This window comes from Cyanistes caeruleus, chromosome 30, assembly GCF_971803275.1.
Source record: "Cyanistes caeruleus chromosome 30, bCyaCae1.hap1.1, whole genome shotgun sequence".
Classification (NCBI taxonomy): Eukaryota; Metazoa; Chordata; class Aves; order Passeriformes; family Paridae; genus Cyanistes; species Cyanistes caeruleus.
Genome location: NC_141730.1, coordinates 3,406,413 through 3,428,712, shown reverse-complemented (window position 1 = coordinate 3,428,712; position 22,300 = coordinate 3,406,413). Strand labels below are relative to the sequence as shown.

General features: G+C 54.4%; 4 protein-coding genes across 26 annotated transcripts; 2 read left to right on the top strand and 2 right to left on the bottom strand.

The window, feature by feature from the left end:
* Positions 1–11,057: 11,057 nt before the first annotated feature.
* On the bottom strand, positions 11,058–11,907 carry LOC147648859 (claw keratin-like). 2 transcript variants are annotated; one of them, XM_086866088.1, is made up of 2 exons: positions 11,595–11,907; positions 11,058–11,552 (listed from the first exon to the last, which is right to left on the bottom strand). In XM_086866088.1, the coding sequence occupies exons 1-2, from the start codon at positions 11,905–11,907 to the stop codon at positions 11,476–11,478; spliced, it is 390 nt and encodes a 129-aa protein (XP_086722214.1). In that variant the 3' UTR covers positions 11,058–11,475. The 2 variants fall into 2 exon arrangements, with proteins under 2 accessions (XP_086722214.1, XP_086722212.1); XM_086866086.1 differs by having other exon boundaries at positions 11,058–11,907.
* A 1,529-nt stretch (positions 11,908–13,436) lies between these two features.
* On the top strand, positions 13,437–14,514 carry LOC111945960 (claw keratin-like). Its single transcript, XM_023948580.2, has one exon. It carries the CDS (start codon positions 13,829–13,831, stop codon positions 14,222–14,224), a length of 396 nt encoding a protein of 131 aa, XP_023804348.2. The 5' UTR covers positions 13,437–13,828; the 3' UTR covers positions 14,225–14,514.
* Positions 14,515–16,161: 1,647 nt separating this feature from the next.
* On the bottom strand, positions 16,162–16,680 carry LOC111939585 (claw keratin-like). 12 transcript variants are annotated; one of them, XM_023941867.1, is made up of 2 exons: positions 16,365–16,680; positions 16,162–16,274 (listed from the first exon to the last, which is right to left on the bottom strand). In XM_023941867.1, the coding sequence occupies exons 1-2, from the start codon at positions 16,678–16,680 to the stop codon at positions 16,162–16,164; spliced, it is 429 nt and encodes a 142-aa protein (XP_023797635.1). The 12 variants fall into 12 exon arrangements, with proteins under 12 accessions (XP_023797635.1, XP_023797636.1, XP_086722084.1 ...); XM_023941868.1 differs by having other exon boundaries at positions 16,368–16,680; XM_086865958.1 differs by having other exon boundaries at positions 16,162–16,340; positions 16,386–16,680.
* A 1,895-nt stretch (positions 16,681–18,575) lies between these two features.
* On the top strand, positions 18,576–19,103 carry LOC111939519 (claw keratin-like). 11 transcript variants are annotated; one of them, XM_086865975.1, is made up of 2 exons: positions 18,576–18,819; positions 18,958–19,103. In XM_086865975.1, the coding sequence occupies exons 1-2, from the start codon at positions 18,576–18,578 to the stop codon at positions 19,101–19,103; spliced, it is 390 nt and encodes a 129-aa protein (XP_086722101.1). The 11 variants fall into 11 exon arrangements, with proteins under 11 accessions (XP_086722101.1, XP_086722102.1, XP_086722096.1 ...); XM_086865976.1 differs by having other exon boundaries at positions 18,576–18,828; positions 18,991–19,103; XM_086865970.1 differs by having other exon boundaries at positions 18,576–18,828; positions 18,925–19,103.
* The last annotated feature ends 3,197 nt before the right edge of the window (positions 19,104–22,300 follow it).

The window sequence follows — 22,300 nt, the reverse complement described above, 5'->3', positions numbered from 1 at the left end:
TCCAGAACCCTGGGATCCCAGGATTCCAGAACACCAGGATCCAAAATTCTGGGACCCCAGGATCCAGAATTCCAGAACCCTGGGATCCCAGGATTCCAGAACACCAGGATCCAAAATTCTGGAACCCCAGGATCCAGGATTCCAGAACCCCAGGATCCCAGCATCACTTGGAAAAGACCTCCAAGATCGAGCCCAACCTGTACTCAATCCCCAGCCCAGAGCTCTGCGTGCCACATCCAGCCCTTCCTTGGGATGGGGACCCCAAACCTCCCTTCCAAATCCTGAAAACCCTTTCCAATAAAAATCAAAATCCTTCCCGAAGAAGGAATTTGTGGGCGTTTGGTGCCCAGGCTGCCAGCGGAGGCGGCTGAGGTAAAACCCATCCGAGGGGTGTGAAGGAGTGCCAATGTCTGACTCGAATCCCTCACAGCGTTTTCCCGAGTTCTTAGAAGCGCTCATGCACAGCTCAAGGAGTTCATTAAGTCTCCAGCCTCCCTGTCTGCTTTTAATCTCGGCACATAAACAATTCCTTCTCCCGGCTTTGTTAGTACCAGTTCTAGCAAGGACACTCTGCTGGACAGCGGAGGTTTAAACCCTGCCCCGGGGATCCAGAGGGACAAAAACAATTCCTGGGACTTTTCCATATTCCCCGTTGCAACATCCTGCCGCAAAAAGCCATTTCCTCCTTGCACAACGACCCTGCCCGGGCCTGAAAATCCCGGGTGTCGCCAGGGGGGAAAAAAAGAAACCCCCCCAAAAAAAGTAACTCAGCTTCCCATCTTTCCAAAGACATGGGAATGTCCACGCGTCGATGCCCCCCAGATTAAAAAACATCCAGGGGAAAACACGCGTTTTTCCCCCCAAGTTGAAGGATTCTCCATGAGAATGGGATCTGGACTTACCGAGTTCAGCGGGAAGAGCAAAGCAAGAGGAGCCGTGTGAGGAGCGCTGGGCTCTGGAGCATTTTATATTCCCAAACGGCGCCGCGTTTCAAAGCCACACACAATCACGACACTATAACGATCCATAAGCACTCGGAAATACTTACCGGCCGCCATATTTAACCAGAAATTCAAGGTTACGGTTCCGGGCTCGGGTTCCAGGTCATGGTTCTAGGTCAGGGTTCTAGGTTATGGTTCTAGGTCAGGGTTCTAGGTTATGGTTCTAGGTCAGGGTTCTAGGTTACGGTTCTAGATCAGGGTTCTAGGTTACGGTTCTAGATCAGGGTTCTAGGTTACGGTTCTAGATCAGGGTTCTAGGTTAAGGTTCTAGATCAGGGTTCTAGGTTTCAGTTTCAGTTTCGGTTTCGGTTTCACTTTCACTTTCGGTTTCACTTTCGGTTTCACTTTCACTTTCACTTTCACTTTCGGTTTCGGTTTCACTTTCACTTTCGGTTTCGGTTTCACTTTCACTTTCGGTTTCACTTTCACTTTCGGTTTCGGTTTCACTTTCGGTTTCACTTTCGGTTTCACTTTCACTTTCGGTTTCACTTTCACTTTCGGTTTCGGTTTCACTTTCGGTTTCACTTTCACTTTCGGTTTCACTTTCGGTTTCGGTTTCACTTTCGGTTTCACTTTCGGTTTCACTTTCGGTTTCGGTTTCACTTTCGGTTTCACTTTCACTTTCGGTTTCACTTTCACTTTCGGTTTCAGTTTCAGTTTCACTTTCGGTTAGGGTTAGGGGTTAGGGCTCCCTGTGAGCTTCCCTTAGTCACGGGATAAATTTGGGAAGTACATCAGCAGCCCAATTGCTATAATTGTTTTCCTCCGCATTTAGGATGATTTTGGAATTCCTGGGGCTGGGCACTGTGATTACAGCCCGGGTGATTCTTTCATCTCCAGACTTTCCAGGACAAAGAGATTCCTGGGAAAGCACCCGGAGGACAGCTGGGAATGGGGCTGGAGGCTACGCAGAACAGCTCCAGCCACAATTCCTGGTCAGTTGGGAGCCCATGGATTGGTTCTGTACCTCGTGGCCCCCCAGGGGAGCTGGACACCGCACATTTGGGAACCCCAGGATCCCAGGACTCCAGAACCTCAGGATCCTAGAATTCTGGGACCCCAGGATCCCAGAATTCCAGAACCCTGGGATCCCAGGATTCCAGAACACCAGGATCCAAAATTCTGGGACCCCAGGATCCAGGATTCCAGAACCCCAGGATCCCAGCATCACTTGGAAAAGACCTCCAAGATCGAGCCCAACCTGCACTCAATCCCCAGCCCAGAGCTCTGCGTGCCACATCCAGCCCTTCCTTGGGATGGGAACCCCAAACCTCCCTTCCAAATCCTGAAAACCCTTTCCAATAAAAATCAAAATCCTTCCCGAAGAAGGAATTTGTGGGCGTTTGGTGCCCAGGCTGCCAGCGGAGGCGGCTGAGGTAAAACCCATCCGAGGGGTGTGAAGGAGTGCCAATGTCTGACTCGAATCCCTAATGACTGCTTTGGGAGGGCATTGATACCATAAATTCTGATGAAGCTCAGCATTTCCCCTGTGCCTGTCATTATCCTCATTTAATATGCAAATGAGGCTTGGCTCACTGCGGGGGAAGGTCATACAGGGAGGTATTTGCTGAATTTTAAAAAAGCCTCTTGATTTGTGCTGGCAAGGCTGAAAACCAGCATTTGTAAGATTTGCTGTGCAATAATTCTATAATTTTAACTCCTACAAATTCCCTTGTCCGCTCTGAAATCTGAATTTCGTCACTAAAAATGAGGAGGAGCCAGAAGAGTTTTTAAGACAAAAAAAAATTGTGAGGTTTTATTATTTTTGTGTTCTCAGGTTGGGCAGAGAACAGATTAATGATCCCTGATGGAGAGGAAACCAATTATTTTAATTGAAGTTGTGACGTGGGTAAATAAATTTAATTTTGTTGGTGTTTACACTGGTCAGATCATTTCTGAGTGACCAAAGCACCTCCCAAAGGGCTGAAGGGCACTGGAAGGGCCAGGAATTGTCCTGGGAAGTCCAGCTGACTCCCAAGTTCCTTCAACGATCCAAATTAATGCAAAAATCTGGGTGTCCCAAACCCTGAAAATCCGAAATTGAGCTGAAGAAACGGAAATTCACTTCTGTGGCTAAAAACACAGGGAAGAACTAAAAAAAAAAAGAGTTCGGTCATTAGGTGGAAATCTAATTTATAGAACCTCTTGTTAATTACAGAAAGATGGAGTGAAATTCCCAAGGAATAATAAATTGAGGCATTTAATGAAGGGCTCTGATTCATGGGACGGGTTAAAACCTGTTCGTCCTCAGGAAACTTCAGTGCCTTTGTGTTTTGGTTTTTTTTTTACATTCTATACAAAATTTAAGTCTGAACATCTTGAAAAAATACATTCTGAGAACAGAAATCAGTCCAAATTTCTCTGACTCTGAAGCAGGAAAGTTTATTATTTACTCCATCAACCCTTAACTCCTTTTAAACTTTTAAATCAAATTCACTCCTAAACCAGAGCAGCTTTAAATAAGAAATTAATCCCTTCTGATGCTGAATTTGCACATCTGGATGAGCAGAGGGAAATGCTGATTTCCATATCCCTTCCCTTCCCTTCCCTTCCCTTCCCTTCCCTTCCCTTCCCTTCCCTTCCCTTCCCTTCCCTTCCCTTCCCTTCCCTTCCCTTCCCTTCCCTTCCCTTCCCTTCCCTTCCCTTCCCTTCCCTTCCCTTCCCTTCCCTTCCCTTCCCTTCCCTTCCCTTCCCTTCCCTTCCCTTCCCTTCCCTTCCCTTCCCTTCCCTTCCCTTCCCTTCCCTTCCCTTCCCTTCCCTTCCCTTCCCTTCCCTTCCCTTCCCTTCCCTTCCCTTCCCTTCCCTTCCCTTCCCTTCCCTTCCCTTCCCTTCCCTTCCCTTCCCTTCCCTTCCCTTCCCTTCCCTTCCCTTCCCTTCCCTTCCCTTCCCTTCCCTTCCCTTCCCTTCCCTTCCCTTCCCTTCCCTTCCCTTCCCTTCCCTTCCCTTCCCTTCCCTTCCCTTCCCGGCTCCGGAGCAGAACCATCCAGCCCTGGGAACAGCTCCAGGTTCTGCCCTGGGAGGCTCCAGACCCCAATCCAGGACTCCGGAGGGGGATTTTGGTGCCCTGGAATGTCCCTCCTTCCCTCCCTTCCCTCCCTTTGGGGTCTCTCGTGTTCCCGGGACTGCCCTGGGGTGGCCGCGCGTCCTCCCGGCGCTCCCCGTGCTCTGCCCATCCCTCCCCCGGCAGCTCCTGGGGCTCTCCCGGGATTTCCTCGGCTCGGGAATCCCTCCCTGTCCTCCAGCAGCTCCTGCTGGGCTGCACAAAGCCCCTTCTCCGAGGCCTCGGAGCTGCGGGAAGCGGAGGGAGTCTGGAATTCTGTGTGTCGGAACATCCTGCAGCCTCAAGTCGGGCAGGACTGGGCTGGAAATGTCGCCGGCAAGCCCTGATTCATTTTTTTCCCCTAAATCTTCACATTTTCCAGCTCGTGCTTTGGAGACTGGAATGTTTTTGGTGGAAGAGGGGCAGAGCTGGGACGTGGCAAATATTGAGTGTTGGAGCAGACAGAAATCGAGGTGCTCAGAGCGTCCTCGGTCCCCTCAAATTCTGCTAAAAACCGCAGATCTGAGAAACCGGTGCCCCTCTTTAAAGTTTTTTTTTCCTGCGTGTGTCAGGTAAATAATTAGCGAAGTCAAATGTAATATTGAAAAGAACATTAAAATACAACCCAAGGCAGCGGTGTGATGCAAGATCTTTTAATGAGAGCAAGAAGTTACAGCTTGTAGTAGCACAGGAGTAACCAGAGGTTTACACACCATCATACACCGAGGAGTAGCTACACCTCACAGCAGAGGTTTGAGGAGTAAAGCTGGTGTTGGAGAAGAGCGGAGAGGCTCCTGCTCCTCCTGCTCTGCCCTCACGCCTCAGAACACACAATAATCTCACCCCAAAAGATGGAGAAGAAACGGCAAAAAAGGGAAATTAATCAGAATAAGAACGGGCATCGAGGAGATCCCGAACCCTCAGGACCCATCACCGGGGCTGAGCCAGGGCAAAATCCACCCAGGAGCCTCCAGCGCGGATTTTGGGGGGGTTTTCCTGCTCAGCACTGGTTGCAGGGGTAGCAGCTGCCGTAGGAGTATCTCTGGTAGTAGCGGGAGGAGTAGGGCGAGCAGTAGCGGGGGCTGAAGGAGGGGCAGCAGTCGCGGTAGCCACACAGCCTCCCGTAGTAGCCCTGGTAGCCACAGGGGCTGCCGCAGTCGTAGCTGCGGGAGCTGAACACGGTCCCGTAGCTGCAGGGGGAGTAGCAGGAATCCTCACACTGCCGCTGGTAGCAGAAAGTCATCTTGGGGCTGGAGGGAGGCGAGGCTGGAAGGCAGGAAAGGAGAAATGGGAGATTTGGGGGAATGGTTTGGCTTGGGAGGGAATTAAAGTTCACCCGGTTCCACCCCTGCCACGGGCAGCGACACCTTCCTCCAGCCCAGGCCGCTCCAGCCTGGCCTCGGACGCTCCCAGGGATGCGGAATCCATGGAATATCCTGTGCCAGAGCCTCCCCACCCTCCCTGGGACTCGAATCTGGGGCTGCTGTCAGTTTGAAAGGTGAGGTCGGGTCTGTCCCGGAGATCCAGCGGGAATTCGCTGCTCTTGGGCAGCCCCGTGTGAGGGTGGAAAACAGGGACAGGAGGGAAGGATGATCCCAAATGAACCTCTCCATCCAAGGCCACCCTCTGCGGGAAGAACCTTTCCGTGATGTCCCACCTAAACCCCCCTGACACAGCTAATTAATAATAACTCCTGAAACAACCCGAAATACCCTCAAATAAAGCATTCCTCCTCCTGCGTGTCTAGGGAAGCCAAATTCCTACATTCAGCAGCATCTTAACACCCCCTTTTTAACAAAAACCCTGAACTTCTCGGCCACGAAACCGCCTATAAAACACAATTTTAAAGTTTAACTTCCACCCCTACCCCGCCACGGCAAAACCCAGCAGCAACCCGGCCTCAAAACCCCTTAAGCCCGACTTACCACGCTGAGCAAGAGCTGAGGCTGAAGGAGCGAGTGCAGAGCCTCGGGTTTCGCTCCCTTTTATACATTTATCTGCCCCGGCCTCTGGTGCTTTAAAGTCCTTCTCATCACCCCAAAGTCAGCCCGCTCACGTCATCCCCGCAGCTGATGGGGTTGTTTTCCTCGCTTTGGGATCGTTACTCAGCTCTTGGCTGCCAAAAAGATGACTTCGCTCCGCTCTCCTCTTTCATGTCCAGACTTCCTGGGTCAATTACATCTGGGGAATTAGGGTGGCGAAATCTGAGTTATAGCAGGAAAAGGAAGGAAGGATATTGAGAGAAGAAATTAATGGATGTTGGCAATCCCAGTTTGGGATGAATGGGCAAATGTCTGTGTGTGAAACCTGCAATGATGCTGGATTCATCTGAGGGCGAAAGAATTTCAATTATTTTTCAAAATTAAAATCCTTAGGAATAATTTATTGCTTGGGTCTATTTAAAAATCGTATTTTTAGGCCAGAATATTTATATTGTTTTTATTTATATTTTTTTTAAAAAATATTATTAAGTAATTCGACAGAACTTTGACAAATTCCTAAGCTGTAGAAAGAAATGAAGGAATTTTGCTTGCTCCAAAAAGATCTGCTCCGTTTTTAGGAAACGATTCACTCCTGACAAGGAGAAAGATAAAAAACTCCAGGGATTTATCTCTGTAACACCCTCAGTTTTCCCGAGAAACCCCCCAAATTCTAAATGTGGTTTAATGAAAATTCTTTTCCATATTGTTGAGGTGTTTAATTCTTCCTAATGAAGGTGAATAATATTGAACCCCAGCCTGGGGTTCCCTGGTGACCTTCACCTCCAAGCCCTGTTTTGCTGTTTACTCCCATCCCAGGGGAGGATAATGACAGGCAGAACGTCAGGAGTTCTGGGCCTTTCTCTAAATTTGGAATATCAAAGCCTTCATTAAGACTTATTAAATATTTTCGGGCACAAAGAGATTTATTATTTCAATATGAACACCATGTTGCTACGCCCCGCTGTTATGTAACATCCGCTCCAAAAAATTGGGGTGGATTGGGGTGTCCTGTTCCCTGGCTTTATTAAAATTGTAATTTATACCTTCAGATCTGGCTCTGCGGGAGATTTTTTTTCCCCCCCCCTTTAAAAATACACCCTGGACATACCATTTCAATGCTCACAGGCCAATTTTCTGGCTGAATCAATAACATCCCCTTGCACGGCGGCTCCAAATCAAAGAGCGGCTCTTTTCCCCCTTTGGAAGTGGCAGGAAATCTTGGGAGGGATCGGCGGGGACGCTCCAATGTCCCGCGTGTTATTAAGAATTATGAAATTCATGAAAAAAGCAAAGGTCGTGCGTCCCTTCCGTGACTGTCCCGGGGAAAAAAAAAAAAAAAAATAACACGACAAAGCAAATTCACAGCGAGGCCGCTCTTCCAAAGCTGCCGCGTTTGGAATTCCGCAGGACTTTGCTGATCCCGAGGAGTCGCCGCTGTCCCAAAGCGCAAATTCAGCCCGATGATGGCGAGGTTTAATTGCCCTGAGTGGCTCCGGGATCAAAGCGACCCGGCGGGAGGAGCCTCCCTGCCACGGTGCCGGATCCATCCTCAGGAATATCGATGAGGGCAGGAAAAGGGGCTGGAAATTTGGGGTGACCCGGACACGTGTCCCTTGTGCGGGGCGGGACCGGCAGCTCCATAAAAACCCCCGCAGCCCTGCGGAGAAACCATTCCCTTCTCCTGCCTTCTCCTCCTTGCAGACGAGGGTAAGTGGGAACAGATTTGGGAAATTCGAGTGAGCGATGAAGGGATGGATTTCAGCCTGTTCCCCCTCACTTTATTATTATTTTTCCCCTGCTAATCTACAAATGCTGCAGCTAAAGGGAATTGAGGCTGTGACTTAGGAGTTATCCCAGCGCAAAACAATCTTTCCTCCCTGGATTTTTGAATATTTGACTGTTTGAAGCAGTCTCAGTCCTTCACGGATCCCCTTTTCCCTTCAAGTCTTCCAGCGCAGCTCTGAGGATGCTCCAGCCCTGCTTTGACTCAGGGTCGCTCTTCACAACCCCATTTCCCTGTGTGGAAAAGCTCAGCGAGGCTGCTCAGGGTGGAGGATTAGGGGGAAGAAATTGGGCCTTAATTGGGGCGCTAATTTGGCCCTAAATTCGGGACGGAGCAATGGATGAGGGCATTGGGCAGCGGTTTGCGGTCTCTCCCTTCCCTGCAGCGTTTCCTCGGGCTTTCCTCGCTGTCGGGACACACCTCACGGGCTTTTTCTCCTTTCCAGCCTCCCTCCAGCCCCAAGATGACTTTCTGCTACCAGCGGCAGTGTGAGGATTCCTGCTACTCCCCCTGCAGCTACGGGACCGTGTTCAGCTCCCGCAGCTACGACTGCGGCAGCCCCTGTGGCTACCAGGGCTACTACGGGAGGCTGTGTGGCTACCGCGACTGCTGCCCCTCCTTCAGCCCCCGCTACTGCTCGCCCTACTCCTCCCGCTACTACCAGAGATACTCCTACGGCAGCTGCTACCCCTGCTAAATCCACTGGGATTTCACAGGGAATTAATGATGGAATTCCCGGCCGAGGCTTTGACGGAGCTCCGAGTCCAGGGATGCGACGGGACCTGGGAGAGCTCGGGGTTCCTGTTAAAGTTTCCTCGATGTTCCTCCAAAACGCTTTGTTTTCCCTTTTTCTCTGCTGTATCTCTCAGCCCTCCCTGGGTTTGGTGGTGTAAAAGAAACGGGGTTTAATATTTGTTAAAAAATCTCTCCATTTATAGCAATTTCCCAGCTCAGTTTAGCGAAACCTGATAACCTGAAACAGGGTGCCTGTCCTAGGAACGAATTTCTGACTTAACCGCCTTTGAAACTGTCCCAGAGAAACCTTAAATCACCCTAAATTTAATTTCACATCCCAGTCAGCTTCGCTCCATCGGACTGGAAACAAGTGGGAAAACCTGAAAACGGAAAATCGACAGCCAAAGTTGTGCCGATGAAACCGAGAGATTTTCTGCTCAGATAAATGAATGTCGTGCCCATTCTTCCTTCTCTCTGTGCTGTTTTCCATCGTGATTGTCAGCTTTACTCTCATTAAAAAACGTTCCAGCATCGTGAAGTGGCCCTGGTTTGCTTTTTTCTGGCTTTTTCTGGACACAGATTTTTCTCCCCAGCTCGATGTTTCATGGAGTCGCACCAAACCCTGCGGCTTTTCTCAAACACGTTTTGCAAACCAATAGCGATGCAGTAGAACCCCCAAAAACGAATTCCAATTCCCGAATTTCCGAGGAAATATACGGAAATATTCCTTTAAATTTGCTTTCACATCCCAGCGGGTGTGCAGGCATTGAACACAGCAGCGTCTGTAACTCACTAAGGCACGGATGGGCTGCTAATTAATTAAATTTTGAGGGGGGTAACACCAGATAAACTGGGAGAAAACCCCTCCTTCTCCCGTGCTTTTGTGCTGGCAGTATCTGGGATTTCCCCATCTTTCCGGAGGGAGAGACCCGATCTGTTACACGGCAGAAAATTTCACTTTCCAGAGCGGAAAATTTCACTTTTCCTTCACTCCAGGCTCCATTGGAATGACAATGGAAGTGCGAAGTTCCCAGGCTGTTCCACCTCGTCCTTGGGATGAGGAGTGACTCAAATTATTCCTGGCAGAGGTGTCTCAGAGTCTGGGCACAAATGAGCTTTGAAAACTCAATTAAACCCTCGAACCCTCGTTGTAATTGCCGCCCTTTGAACGCGCAGAGGTAATCCCGGCATCCCAGAATCCCAGAATTTTGGGTGGGAAGGGATCTTTGGAGATGTCCCAGGGCACAGTCCTGCCAAGGGAACAGAGCTGGATTTGCCTCAGTGCAAAATACCAGCACAAAATAAAAACACCCCCAGCAAATAATAAATAAATTAAAATAAATTAAAAGCACCCAGTAAAACTGGGGGTTGTATTTCCAGCAAATTTCAGGCTGGAGATTTCCTAAGGCTTTTGATGGATTTGGATTAATTCATCCATTCAGAAGCACAGCTCAAGCTGCAGCCTGTTCTCTAAATTTAGCTGCACCTTTTCAATCTTTTCTCTAACTCTAATCAATAAAATCTGGGGAGTCATAGACAAATTCCCAAATAAAAACTGGAAAGGTTTTCTGTGTCTCAGGATGCACAAGACCACATGAGGATAAAAGAGATTGTCTGTCTCAGCCCTACAGGCTGTTTTAGCTACTTTAACAGAAGTCCAGTTAAAGAAGGAGTTAAAATTCATGGAATTTTAACATATATTTTGTTCACTCCAAGAATTCTGAAGGTAAAAGTAGAAATAAATCCAGATTTGGGGGATGAGGAGATGAAGCAGTGGTGGCTGCTTGTGCAGAGCACACATTTGAATGCAAAGTTTGAAAGGTATAAAATAAATTCTGACTAAAGCAAACATCGAACTGCCTCAACTGGTACCTTTGAAGTGACTCTTTTTCAATAATGAAGCAGCTGAGAAGAAAATTAAGTTTTAAATAGACTAATAACAGCCTATAAATAAATAAAGCAGTTATGGGCGTCTGAGAAGAGCTTTGAACTGCCAAAATTATCGACTGTGGAAAAAAATGAAGACACTGTAACTTTTTGTTGAAGGACCACAAGGGAATAAATAAATTAAATGATACTTTTCCCTTCAAACCTGTCGCTCAGAGTAGGGATAATGACTAATTCCCATCCTTTCTCTGATGCAACACAAGCTGCTGGAACTCTCAGGAGCCCTGGTCATTCATGTGCCACCGAATGATAAAAGCTGTGGTTTGAGCTTCATCCAGGGAAGAATTTCCTGCTGGGAAGGGTGGTCGGGACTGGCGGGGGCTGCCCAGGGAGGTTGGGAGTCCCCACCTCTGGAATTGTCCAAGGAATAACAGGACATGGCACTCAGAGCTCGGGGCTGAGTGACACAGAGGGGTTAGGTGAAAAACTGGATGTTGGGCTTGGAATGATTCTGGGGTCACACGAACATCTCCCAGCTCAGCACGCAAAATCAGAGAAGCCAACCCACAAAAACCAACCAGAAATCCAAGGGATTGCAGCAATGCAGATTCTTTATTGTGCATGAAAAAGGTCACAAGCAGCGAGAGACAAACCAGCGCAGCAACAACGCACTGGAAACACAAAAATCCTAAGGCAGCAGCGAGGCCCAAGGCAGGGCTCCAGCCCAGAGATTCCCCTTGCCAGGGCGGGCCGGGGGCCTCGGAGCCGGGCAGAGCAGGGCAGAGCCTCAGCCGAGGCTCAGCACAGCTGGCTGGGATGGCAGAGAGGGGGCAGCTTCAGGAGGCAGCGCTGGGAGCCCCAAAGGCGCCGGCCGAGGCTCTGTGGGGTCACCGTGCAGGTGACAGGGACCCCGCAGCTCCCGGGGCTGCTGGGCCGGCCCTGAGCAGGGGCTGCAGCTTCATCCTGGCTCAGGCGGCAGAAGACACGAGGGGCTGCTGCTGGAGCCCGCGGGCGGAGGCAGCTCCGAGCTCCGGGGGGATTTGGGGTTTAGCACGAGCCGCAGCCTCCTCCATAGGACCTGGAACCGCGGCCATAGCCCCCATAGCCCCCACAGCCACCATAACCTCCATAGCCACCACCATAGCCCCCACCATAGCCCCCACAGCCCCCATAGCCCCCATAACCCCCATAGCCCCCGTAGCCACCATAGCCCCCGTGGCCTCCATAGCCCCCATAGCCCCCACGGCCCCCAAAGGAGCCACCGGAGCCGCCTCCGACGTAGGGAGCTCCTGCAGAGCCCACGGAGCTGTGCTGCGGGAAGGAGCTGAGGATGGGCCCGGGGAAGGTGACCACCGAGACCGGGGGCTGGATGACCACCGTGGTGTCGGGGCACTGCCTCACGCAGGGCTCGTTGCAGGTGTCAGCCAGAGGGCAAGTGGAGGCCAGCCCACAAGGGGCACACAGGCTGGAGCAGGACATCCTTTGGTTTGGCAGGGAAAGCTGCAAGACAAGGCAGAGCCACGGCTCACGCCAAGGACTCATCCCAAATCCCTGCTGGCTCTCTCCCACCTGCAGCCCCTGCCCCAGGACGTGCTCTGGATCGTGCCAGGCATTCCCAGCTAAAGCCCTGGCACAGCTGAAATGGCTCCTTGGCTCCCCTGCTCCCCTCGCCATCCCCGGCTCTTGCCGGCCCATGGGAATGAAGGAAAACTCCCACATCCCAATCAGCCGGCTCCCACGGGACCTGAGTCCACGGGGAGAGCCCCAACCATCCGAACTCTGCCCTGGGAGGGCTGGAGGAGCACGGGGACAAAGATTCCTTGGGAAATGCCCATCCGAAGATTCCCTGGGAAAGGCCCGGGTGAGGAAGGAAGGCTGGAGGGAGGACTCGGACTTACCAGAACGATCAATGAGAAGAGTCAAGTGGAGAGAGCTGGATGGCAACCTGTGGAGCCCTTGGACCTTTTATACAGCCCAGAGTGCCTGAGGCATGGGCCAGGGGGCGGGGGCAAACCCCCAGTAATTAGTAATTCAAGCAGAGAAATTAAATGACAAAGGTAATGATGGTGGAGAGTTCCTTGTCATTCCCGTATTGGAGATATTGGTGTGGAAACGTGTCCTGGACCGATGGGAGGCTCTTGTAGGGACAGCCATGGCCCATCATTACATGACAGACACGGTGCTGCTGGAGCTCAGCTCACAGCCCCAATAAACCCTGCCTTGTGTCTGATCCCTTGCTTTGCTGACAAAGAATTCCGAGAATCTTTTGGGATGCGGCCGTGCCCAGCCCTGCCATCCTGAGCCTCAGCCTGGCTGTGCCCATGAGCCAGCAGTGCCCAGCTGGGCCTGCCCTGGGTCACAGCCAGGGCCAGCCTGGCTCTGGGGGGCTCGGCCAACACCCCCTGGCCCAGCCCTCGGGGCCAGCTGGGCAACCCAGGCCCTCCAGGAGGGCTCAGGCAGCTCCCGGCTCCCAGCCATGGGGCTGGAGGAGCCACAGGGACCCGGTCCCACTGTTGTCCCACCACTCTCCCGTTGTGTCCCCTCTGTCACAGCTGTCCCGAGCTCTGTCCCACCGCTCTCCCCTTCCCTGTGGCTTTGGGGGTTGTCCACAGGTGCGATCTGCCCGTCTGCTCTATGTGTGGCCATCAAGGGAAACTGGGATGTGGAAATCCCAATGTTCTCCAGAACCTTAGAGGGGATAATTCACTGAGGTGTCAGGGCTGCCCAAGAGCTGGGGATGAACATCTTGTGCTGGCACTGGGAGTTGGTGGGATTTGGAGAACACCCCGAGAGTGGCTTCTCCTTTTGCCCAAGCTGCCGCTGCCTCTGTTTACCAGCCCGTAAAAGGCAGGTAATGACAGGGGTGATGGCTGGGGCAGCGTTTCAAAGAGCTAGTGCAAGATGCCTGGAATTCTTCTCTGTAAGCAAAGTGAGGGATTAGGGACAAATCAGGGTTTATTGGGGCTGTGAGCTGAGCTCCAGCAGCACCGTGTCTGTCACGTAATGATGAGCCACAGCTGTCCTTGTAAGCGCCTCACTCTTGTCCACTCTTGTCCACTCATGTCCAGGCCATTGTCCACAATGGGGGGATGACAGAATTTTCAGGCGTCCCTTCACATTATGAAGCTTGTCAGCGTGAATTCCAAATTATTGGGAGGGGGGGTCTGCCCCCTCCTCCTGGACAATGCCCCAGGCACTCTGGGGTGTATAAAAGACCTGAGCTCCTTGCAGAGTTCCATCCGCATCCATCCACTTGACTCCTCTCTTCACCAGGGTAAGTGCAGCTCTCCAAAGCCTCTTGGGGATCTCTCTCTGCCTCTCAACACAACTCCTTCTGCACACCATTGCCTCTTCCACTTCTACCTCTTCTTTTTTCCAGAAACCTTTACCTGTCGGAACCATGTCCTGCTCCAGCCTGTGTTCTCCCTCCTGTCTGGCCTCCACTTGCCCTCTGGCTGACACCTGCAACGAGCCCTGTGTGAGGCAGTGCCCTGACTCCACGGTGGTCATCCAGCCTCCGGCCTCGGTGGTCACCTTCCCCGGGCCCATCCTGAGCTCCTTCCCGCAGCACAGCTCCGTGGGCTCTGCAGGAGCTCCCTTCGTCGGAGGCGGCTCCGGTGGCTTCGGTGGACGCCGTGGGGGCTACGGAGGCTCCGGGGGCTCTGGGGGCTACGGGGGCTATGGTGGCTATGGTGGCTGTGGGGGCTCTGGGGCCTGGGGATGTTATGGAGGCTCTGGGGGCTATGGAGGTTATGGGGGCAGCTGTGGTGGCTACAGAGGCTGCGGGCCCTGCTAAGCCCCAGCCCGAGTGCAACCCCAGCCCCAGCACGGCTCCATGATCACCCCTTGCCCATCCCCGCTCGCCACCGCCTGAAGCAAGGACATCCCTCGGGCCCTGCCGGCCACCAGGCCTGCGACACCACCGGCCTGCCCGGGGCCCAGCTCCGCCGCCTTCGTGCTCTGCTCGGATCCCTTCAGGAATCGCTGCCCGCTCCCAGCACGGACCCAGCTCGGCTCCGGCTCCCGTGGCTCGGCCTGGGTTGCACCGGGCTCTGTCCATGGCCAGGAGACGCGGGGAGCCCTCGGCCTGGGCCCTGCTCTCCTGCTGATCCCCTCCCACCCTCGCACGACAATAAAAACTGGCTTGCATTGCAATGTTCACCCGGCTCTCGTCTCTCTTTGCTCCTCAGCCCCTGTCCCCAGCCCAGGGCCCTTTCCAGGGGGGTTCCAGGCAGCTCCGCTCGCACAAGGCCGAGGAGAAGCCCTGGCACTGATGCCTTGAGAATGCCGACCTACAACAGAGGCTAGACACAGTTCAGAGTAAAGCAGGGATTTATTGAAAGTATGAAGGGAAACACCATGGGCAGAACAGGAGGCTGGCCAGGGCTACACCCAAGATGGACCCAAAAAGGGCTGACATTTTTATAAGTTTGTTCCATCTGCATCTTGGGGTTCATTGTCCAATTACAACTTCAGGTTATGAAGTCCCATCCTTCTTGTCTTCTCACTTCAGTCCACCCTTAGTGATGCTTTGGGGCCTGGAACTCCTAACGACTGTCCTTGCAGCAGCAGAACTTCTCACAGCCCCGTGTTCCAAGCCAGACCTTGCTGGGCCTTAGCTGCCCCTGCTCACATTGAATTACAACACCCACATTAAAATAGGATTTAATATATGGGTAATATTGAATTCTTTGCAACTATTGGGATAATATGAATGGAGGATGAAATAATGTTGTCTAAAAATGAACTTAGAAACAAATAGGAAATCCCAAACCCAGGGAGTTCTTGTTGTTCCTTTGGTATCTGGAAAGAATTTTCACACAGATCAATAGAATGGACCTCAGAGGGGTTGGAACTCCAAGCTGCTGCTCCAAGAGCTTTGTGCTCCTTGACACTGAACCCTGTGGACATTTCATGGTGTGGAGAGGAGACTGGGCAAGATCTGCTTGGCTCTATCTCCTCCCTTCCCAGCTGCCACCACCTCCAGCTGGACAGCCCAGAACCCCTGGGCCATGGGGCGCTCATCCCTGCATTGCCCTGGAGCTTTCAGTGAGTCCAACCACTGGCTGTCCAGCCCAAGAGGTGGTGTCAGGTTTGCTGCTCGGGCTGAGGGTTTGGAAGAGTTCCTGCAAGACCCTTGGAGCAATTCCCCATTGTGAGGGCGGGCTTTGGGAACATCCTGCGTTTCCTGCTGCTGGGAGAACACGGGCAGCTGGCTGGGATGTGCTGCCCAGAGCCAGCGGGGTCTGACATCCTCGGCTGGGACACACGGAGCCAGCTGTCCCCAGGCTCCAAGGGCGCTGCCCAGGGGGATTCCAACAGCCCGGCAGACAGCCGGGAGACTGTGGGCAGTGGGCAAAAGGGAGGAGGAAGCAAAACCAGGAGTCAAGGTTGTAATGCAAGACAGCTTTTATTGCAGGGGGAGGGCAGGAGGGGCTTGGCAGAAGAGCAGGGCCATGGCCAAGGGCTTGCCTTGTTCTGGCCCTGGGCAGAAGCGGGTGAGCAGGAGCAGCAGCTCCGGGCGAGTCTCTGGGATCGGGGCACACGGGGCCCCGTGGGGATGCTCAGGCGGGGCAGGGACAAGGCAGAGGTGGTTCCCCAGCTGGCTCGAGGCGTCCAAGGTGCGGAGCCCGGCGATGCCAAAGGGGGTTTCTTCCACACAGCGTCGGGTCGGGATGTGCCGGGGTTTCTCCTGGAGCTCTCTTTGGTCTGAGGCCGCACTCGGGATGGAGCTTAGCAGGGCCCGCAGTTGCCATTGAGGTAGCGGTGGCCGCTGCTCCAGCCACCGTAGCCACCATAGCCACCGTAGCCACCGTAGCCACCGTAGCCACCATAGCCCCCATAGCCTCCACAACCCCAGCCCCCATAGCCCCCACGGCCTCCATAGCCCCAGCCCCCATAGCCACCACGGCCTCCATAGCCCCAGCCCCCATAACCACCATAGCCCCCTCCGTAGCCTCCGTAGCCTCCGTAGCCTCCGTAGCCTCCGTAGCCCCAACCGCCGTAGCCTCCATGGCTTCCAAAGGAGCCACCGGAGCCGGCTCCGACGTAGGGAGCTCCTGCAGAGCCCACAGCACTCTGCTGCGGGAAGGAGCTGAGGATGGGCCCGGGGAAGGTGACCACCGAGGGCGGGGGCTGGATGACCACTGTGGAGTCAGGGCACTGCCTCACACAGGGCTCATTGCAGGTGTCAGCCAGAGGGGCCGGGGTGGCCACCCCACAGGTGGGGACGCACAGGCTGGAGCAGGACATCCTTCAGACAGTCAGAAATTTCTGGAAAACACACCCAGAAGAGAGCGAAGGTGTGAGGATGGAATTCCATGGAAGGAGAGAGAAAGAGAACCCCAAGAGGCTTTGGGGAGCTGCGCTTACCCTGGTGAGGAGACGAGTCAAGTGGATGGATGCGGATGGAACTCTGCAAGGAGCTCAGGTCTTTTATACACCCCAGAGCGCCTGGGGCTTCAGGACAGGGGGCGGTGGCAAAAAACGCAAGTAATTAGGAATTTACGCTGACAAGCTTCATCAGAGAGATAATGTCGCAAGATAATTCCACGGCATCCCCACAGTGGGGACACAGGTGTGAAAACGTGTCCTGGACATGACGGAAGTGATGGGAGGGACAGCTGTGGCCCATCATTACATGACAGACATGGTGCCGCTGGAGCGGCACGCACAGCCCCAATAAACCCTGATTTGTCCCTAATCCCTCACTTTGCTTACAGAGAAGAATTCCAGGCATCTTGCACTAGCTCTTTGAAACGCTGCCCCAGCCATCACCCCTGTCATTACCTGCCTTTTACGGGCTGGTAAACAGAGGCAGCGGCAGCTTGGGCAAAAGGAGAAGCCACTCTCGGGGTGTTCTCCAAATCCCACCAACTCCCAGTGCCAGCACAAGATGTTCATCCCCAGCTTTTGGGCTGCCCTGACACCTCAGTGAATTGTCCCCTCTAAGGTTCTGGAGAACATTGGGATTTCCACATCCCAGTTTCCCTTGATGGCCACACATAGAGCAGAGGGGCAGATCGCACCTGTGGACAACCCCCAAAGCCACAGGGAAGGGGAGAGCGGTGGGACAGAGCTCGGGACAGCTGTGACAGAGGGGACACAACGGGAGAGTGGTGGGACAACAGTGGGACCGGGTCCCTGTGGCTCCTCCAGCCCCATGGTTGGGAGCCGGGAGCTGCCTGAGCCCTCCTGGAGGGCCTGGGTTGCCCAGCTGGCTCCGAGGGCTGGGCCAGGGGGTGTTGGCCAAGCCCCCCAGAGCCAGGCTGGCCCTGGCTGTGACCCAGGACAGGCCCAGCTGGGCACTGCTGGCTCACGGGCACAGCCAGGCTGATGCTCAGGATGGCAGGGCTGGGCACGGCCGCATCCCAAAAGATTCTCGGAATTCTTTGTCAGCAAAGCAAGGGATCAGGCACAAGGCAGGGTTTATTGGGGCTGTGAGCTGAGCTCCAGCAGCACCGTGTCTGTCATGTAATGATGGGCCATTGCTGTCCCTGCAAGAGCCTCCCATCGGTCCAGGGCACGTTTCCACACCAATCTCCCTGATGTTGTGGTGTATAATTGTATTGCATCATTATCTCTCTGATTAAGCTTGTCAGCTTGAATTCCTAATTGCCTGTTTTTTTGCCACCGCTCCCTTTCCTGATGCCCCAGGCCCTTTGGGAGATGTATAAAAGGCCCAGAGTTTTCACAGAGCTCTATCCACCTTCCACTGCTTGACTCGCCTTATCAACTTGGTAAGTCCAAGCCTTCTCTCCTCTTTCCTTCTCCATCCGTGGCTTTCTCAGTGAACCTTTGTCTGGGGCGGTCTCGAGGAACCTTTGGTTGGAAGCTCCTCTTCCTCTCCTAGTGCAGAGTTAGGATGGTTGGTGTTACACCAATGAACTGAGGGCTTTTGGGAGCTTGAGGATTTTCCATCTGCACTGAATGTTAAAGTTCTCTTCATTCCCATGGGCTTGCAAGACCCAGGGATCGTGAGGGCAAGAGATCTGAGCAGGAATTTCAGTAGCTGTGTTCAGAATGCCTGAGATGATCCAGAGCATGCTGTGGGACAGAAGCTCCAGGTGGGAGAGAGCCAGGAGAGGAAGTTTGAGATGAGCCCGTGGCTCTGCCTTGTCTTGCAGCTTTCCCTGACTGTCTGAAGGATGTCCTGCTCCAGCCTGTGCGTCCCCACCTGTGGGGTGGCCACCCCGGCCCCTCTGGCTGACACCTGCAACGAGCCCTGTGTGAGGCAGTGCCCTGACTCCACAGTGGTCATCCAGCCCCCGCCCTCGGTGGTCACCTTCCCTGGGCCCATCCTGAGCTCCTTCCCGCAGCAGAGTGCTGTGGGCTCTGCAGGAGCTCCCTACGTCGGAGCCGGCTCCGGTGGCTCCTTTGGAGGCCGTGGAGGCTACGGCGGTTGGGGCTACGGAGGCTACGGAGGCTACGGAGGCTACGGAGGCTACGGAGGCTACGGAGGGGGCTATGGTGGTTATGGGGGCTGGGGCTATGGAGGCCGTGGTGGCTATGGGGGCTGGGGCTATGGAGGCCGTGGGGGCTATGGGGGCTGGGGTTGTGGAGGCTATGGGGGCTATGGTGGCTACGGTGGCTACGGTGGCTACGGTGGCTACGGTGGCTACGGTGGCTGGAGCAGTGGCCACCGCTACCTCAATGGCAACTGCGGGCCCTGCTAAGCTCCATCCCGAGTGCGGCCTCAGACCAAAGAGAGCTCCAGGAGAAACCCCAGCACATCCCGACCCGACGCTGTGTGGAAGAAACCCCCTTTGGCATCGCCGGGCTCCGCACCTTGGACGCCTCGAGCCAGCTGGGGAACCACCTCTGCCTTGTCCCTGCCCCGCCTGAGCATCCCCACGGGGCCCCGTGTGCCCCGATCCCAGAGACTCGCCCGGAGCTGCTGCTCCTGCTCACCCGCTTCTGCCCAGGGCCAGGACACGGCAAGCCCTTGGCCATGGCCCTGCTCCTCTGCCAAGCCCCTCCTGCCCTCCCCCTGCAATAAAAGCTGTCTTGCATTACAACCTTGACTCCTGGTTTTGCTTCCTCCTCCCTTTTGCCCACTGCCCACAGTCTCCCGGCTGTCTGCCGGGCTGTTGGAATCCCCCTGGGCAGCGCCCTTGGAGCCTGGGGACAGCTGGCTCCGTGTGTCCCAGCCGAGGATGTCAGACCCCGCTGGCTCTGGGCAGCACATCCCAGCCGGCTGCCCGTGTTCTCCCAGCAGCAGGAAATGCAGGATGTTCCCAAAGCCCGCCCTCACAATGGGGAATTGCTCCAAGGGTCTTGCAGGAACTCTTCCAAACCCTCAGCCCGAGCAGCAAACCTGACACCACCTCTTGGGCTGGACAGCCAGTGGTTGGACTCACTGAAAGCTCCAGGGCAATGCAGGGATGAGCGCCCCATGGCCCAGGGGTTCTGGGCTGTCCAGCTGGAGGTGGTGGCAGCTGGGAAGGGAGGAGATAGAGCCAAGCAGATCTTGCCCAGTCTCCTCTCCACACCATGAAATGTCCACAGGGTTCAGTCCCAAGGAGCACAAAGCTCTTGGAGCAGCAGCTTGGAGTTCCAACCCCTCTGAGGTCCATTCTATTGATTGGTGTGAAAATTCCTTCCAAATACCAAAGGAACAACAAGAACTCGCTGGGTCTGGGATTTCCTATTTGTTTCTAAGTTCATTTTTAGACAACATTATTTCATCCTCCATCCATATTATCCCAATAGTTGCAAAGAATCCAATATTACCAATATATTAAATCCTATTTTAATGTGGGTGTTGTAATTCAGTGTGAGCAGGGGCAGCTGAGGGCCAGCAAGATCTGGCTTGGAGCACGGGGCTGTGAGAAGTTCCGCTGCTGCAAGGACAGTCGTTAGGAGTTCCAGGCCCCAAAGCATCACTAAGGGTGGACTGAAGTGAGAAAACAAGGATGGGACTTCATAACCTGAAGTTGTAATTGGACAATGAACCCCAAGATGCAGATGGACCAAACTTATAAAAATGTCAGCCCTTGTGACCAGTCATCCATTTTGTGACCCTTTTTGGGTCCATCTTGGGTGTAGCCCTGGCCAGCCTCCTGTTCTGCCCATGGTGTTTCCCTTCATACTTTCAATAAATCCCTGCTTTACTCTGAACTGTGTCTAGCCTCTGTTGTTGGTCGTCCTTCTCAAGGCATCAGTGCCAGGGCTTCTCCTCGGCCTTGTGCGAGCGGAGCTGCCTGGAACCCCCCTGGAAAGGGCCCTGGGCTGGGGACAGGGGCTGAGGAGCAAAGAGAGACGAGAGCCGGGTGAACATTGCAATGCAAGCCAGTTTTTATTGTCGTGCGAGGGTGGGAGGGGATCAGCAGGAGAGCAGGGCCCAGGCTGAGGGCTCCCCGCATCTCCTGGCCATGGACAGAGCCCGGTGCAGCCCAGGCCGAGCCACGGGAGCCGGAGCCGAGCTGGGTCCGTGCTGGGAGCGGGCAGCGATTCCTGAAGGGATCCGAGCAGAGCACGAAGGCGGCAGAGCTGGGCCCCGGGCAGGCCGGTGGTGTCGCAGGCCTGGTGGCCGGCAGGGCCCGAGGGATGTCCTTGCTTCAGGCGGTGGCGAGCGGGGATGGGCAAGGGGTGATCATGGAGCTGTGCTGGGGCTGGGGTCGCACTCGGGCTGGGGCTTAGCAAGATCCACAGCCTCTGTAGCCACCACAGCTGCCCCCATAACCTCCATAGCCCCCAGAGCCTCCATAACATCCCCAGGCCCCAGAGCCCCCACAACCACCATAACCCCCATAGCCTCCATAGCCTCCATAGCCCCCAGAGCCTCCATAACATCCCCAGGCCCCAGAGCCCCCATAGCCACCATAGCCTCCATAGCCTCCATAACCCCCATAGCCCCCATGGCCTCCGTAGCCCCCACGGCGTCCACCGAAGCCACCGGAGCCGCCTCCAACGAAGGGAGCTCCTGCAGAGCCCACAGAGCTGTGCTGCGGGAAGGAGCTCAGGATGGGCCCGGGGAAGGTGACCACCGAGGCCGGAGGCTGGATGACCACCGTGGTGTCGGGGCACTGCCTCACGCAGGGCTCGTTGCAGGTGTCAGCCAGAGGGCAAGTGGAGGCCAGCCCACAAGGGGCACACAGGCTGGAGCAGGACATGGTTCTGACAGGTAAAGGTTTCTGGAAAACAGAAGAGGTAGAAGTGGAAGAGGCAATGGTGTGCAGAAGGAGTTGTGTTGAGAGGCAGAGAGAGATCCCCAGGAGGCTTTGGAGAGCTGCACTTACCCTGGTGAAGAGAGGAGTCAAGTGGATGGATGCGGATGGAACTCTGCAAGGAGCTCAGGTCTTTTATACACCCCAGAGTGCCTGGGGCATTGTCCAGGAGGAGGGGGCAGACCCCCCCACACCCCCCTCCCCAGTAATTTGGAATTCACGCTGACAAGCTTCATAATGTGAAGGGACGCCGGAAAATTCTGTCATCCCCCCATTGTGGACAATGGCCTGGACATGAGTGGACAAGAGTGAGGCGCTTACAGGGACAGCCATGGCCCATCATTACATGACAGATATGATGCTGCTGGAGCTCAGCTCACAGCCCCAATAAACCCCGATTTGTCCCTGATCCCTCACTTTGCTGACAAAGAATCCCGAGAATCCTTTGGGATGTGTCCATGCCAATCCCTGCCATCCTGAGCCTCAGCCTGGCTGTGCCCGTGAGCCAGCAGTGCCCAGCTGGGCCTGTCCTGGGTCACAGCCAGGGCCTGCCTGGCTCTGGGGGGCTCGGCCAACACCCCCTGGCCCAGCCCTTGGGGCCAGCTGGGCAACCCAGGCCCTCCAGGAGGGCTCAGGCAGCTCCCGGCTCCCAGCCATGGGTCTGAGTGTTTCTTGATCCTTTTTCTGCTCCCCTGTCCCTTCCT

What these genes read in the sequence shown, in the direction of transcription:
- LOC111939585 (XM_023941866.1), bottom strand. Translation starts at nt 16,680, where the DNA reads ATGTCCTGCTCCAGCCTGTGCGTCCCCACCTGTGGGGTGGCCACCCCG.
- LOC111939519 (XM_086865966.1), top strand. Translation starts at nt 18,576, where the DNA reads ATGTCCTGCTCCAGCCTGTGCGTCCCCACCTGTGGGGTGGCCACCCCG.
- LOC147648859 (XM_086866086.1), bottom strand. Translation starts at nt 11,907, where the DNA reads ATGTCCTGCTCCAGCCTGTGTGCCCCTTGTGGGCTGGCCTCCACTTGC.
- LOC111945960 (XM_023948580.2), top strand. Translation starts at nt 13,829, where the DNA reads ATGTCCTGCTCCAGCCTGTGTTCTCCCTCCTGTCTGGCCTCCACTTGC.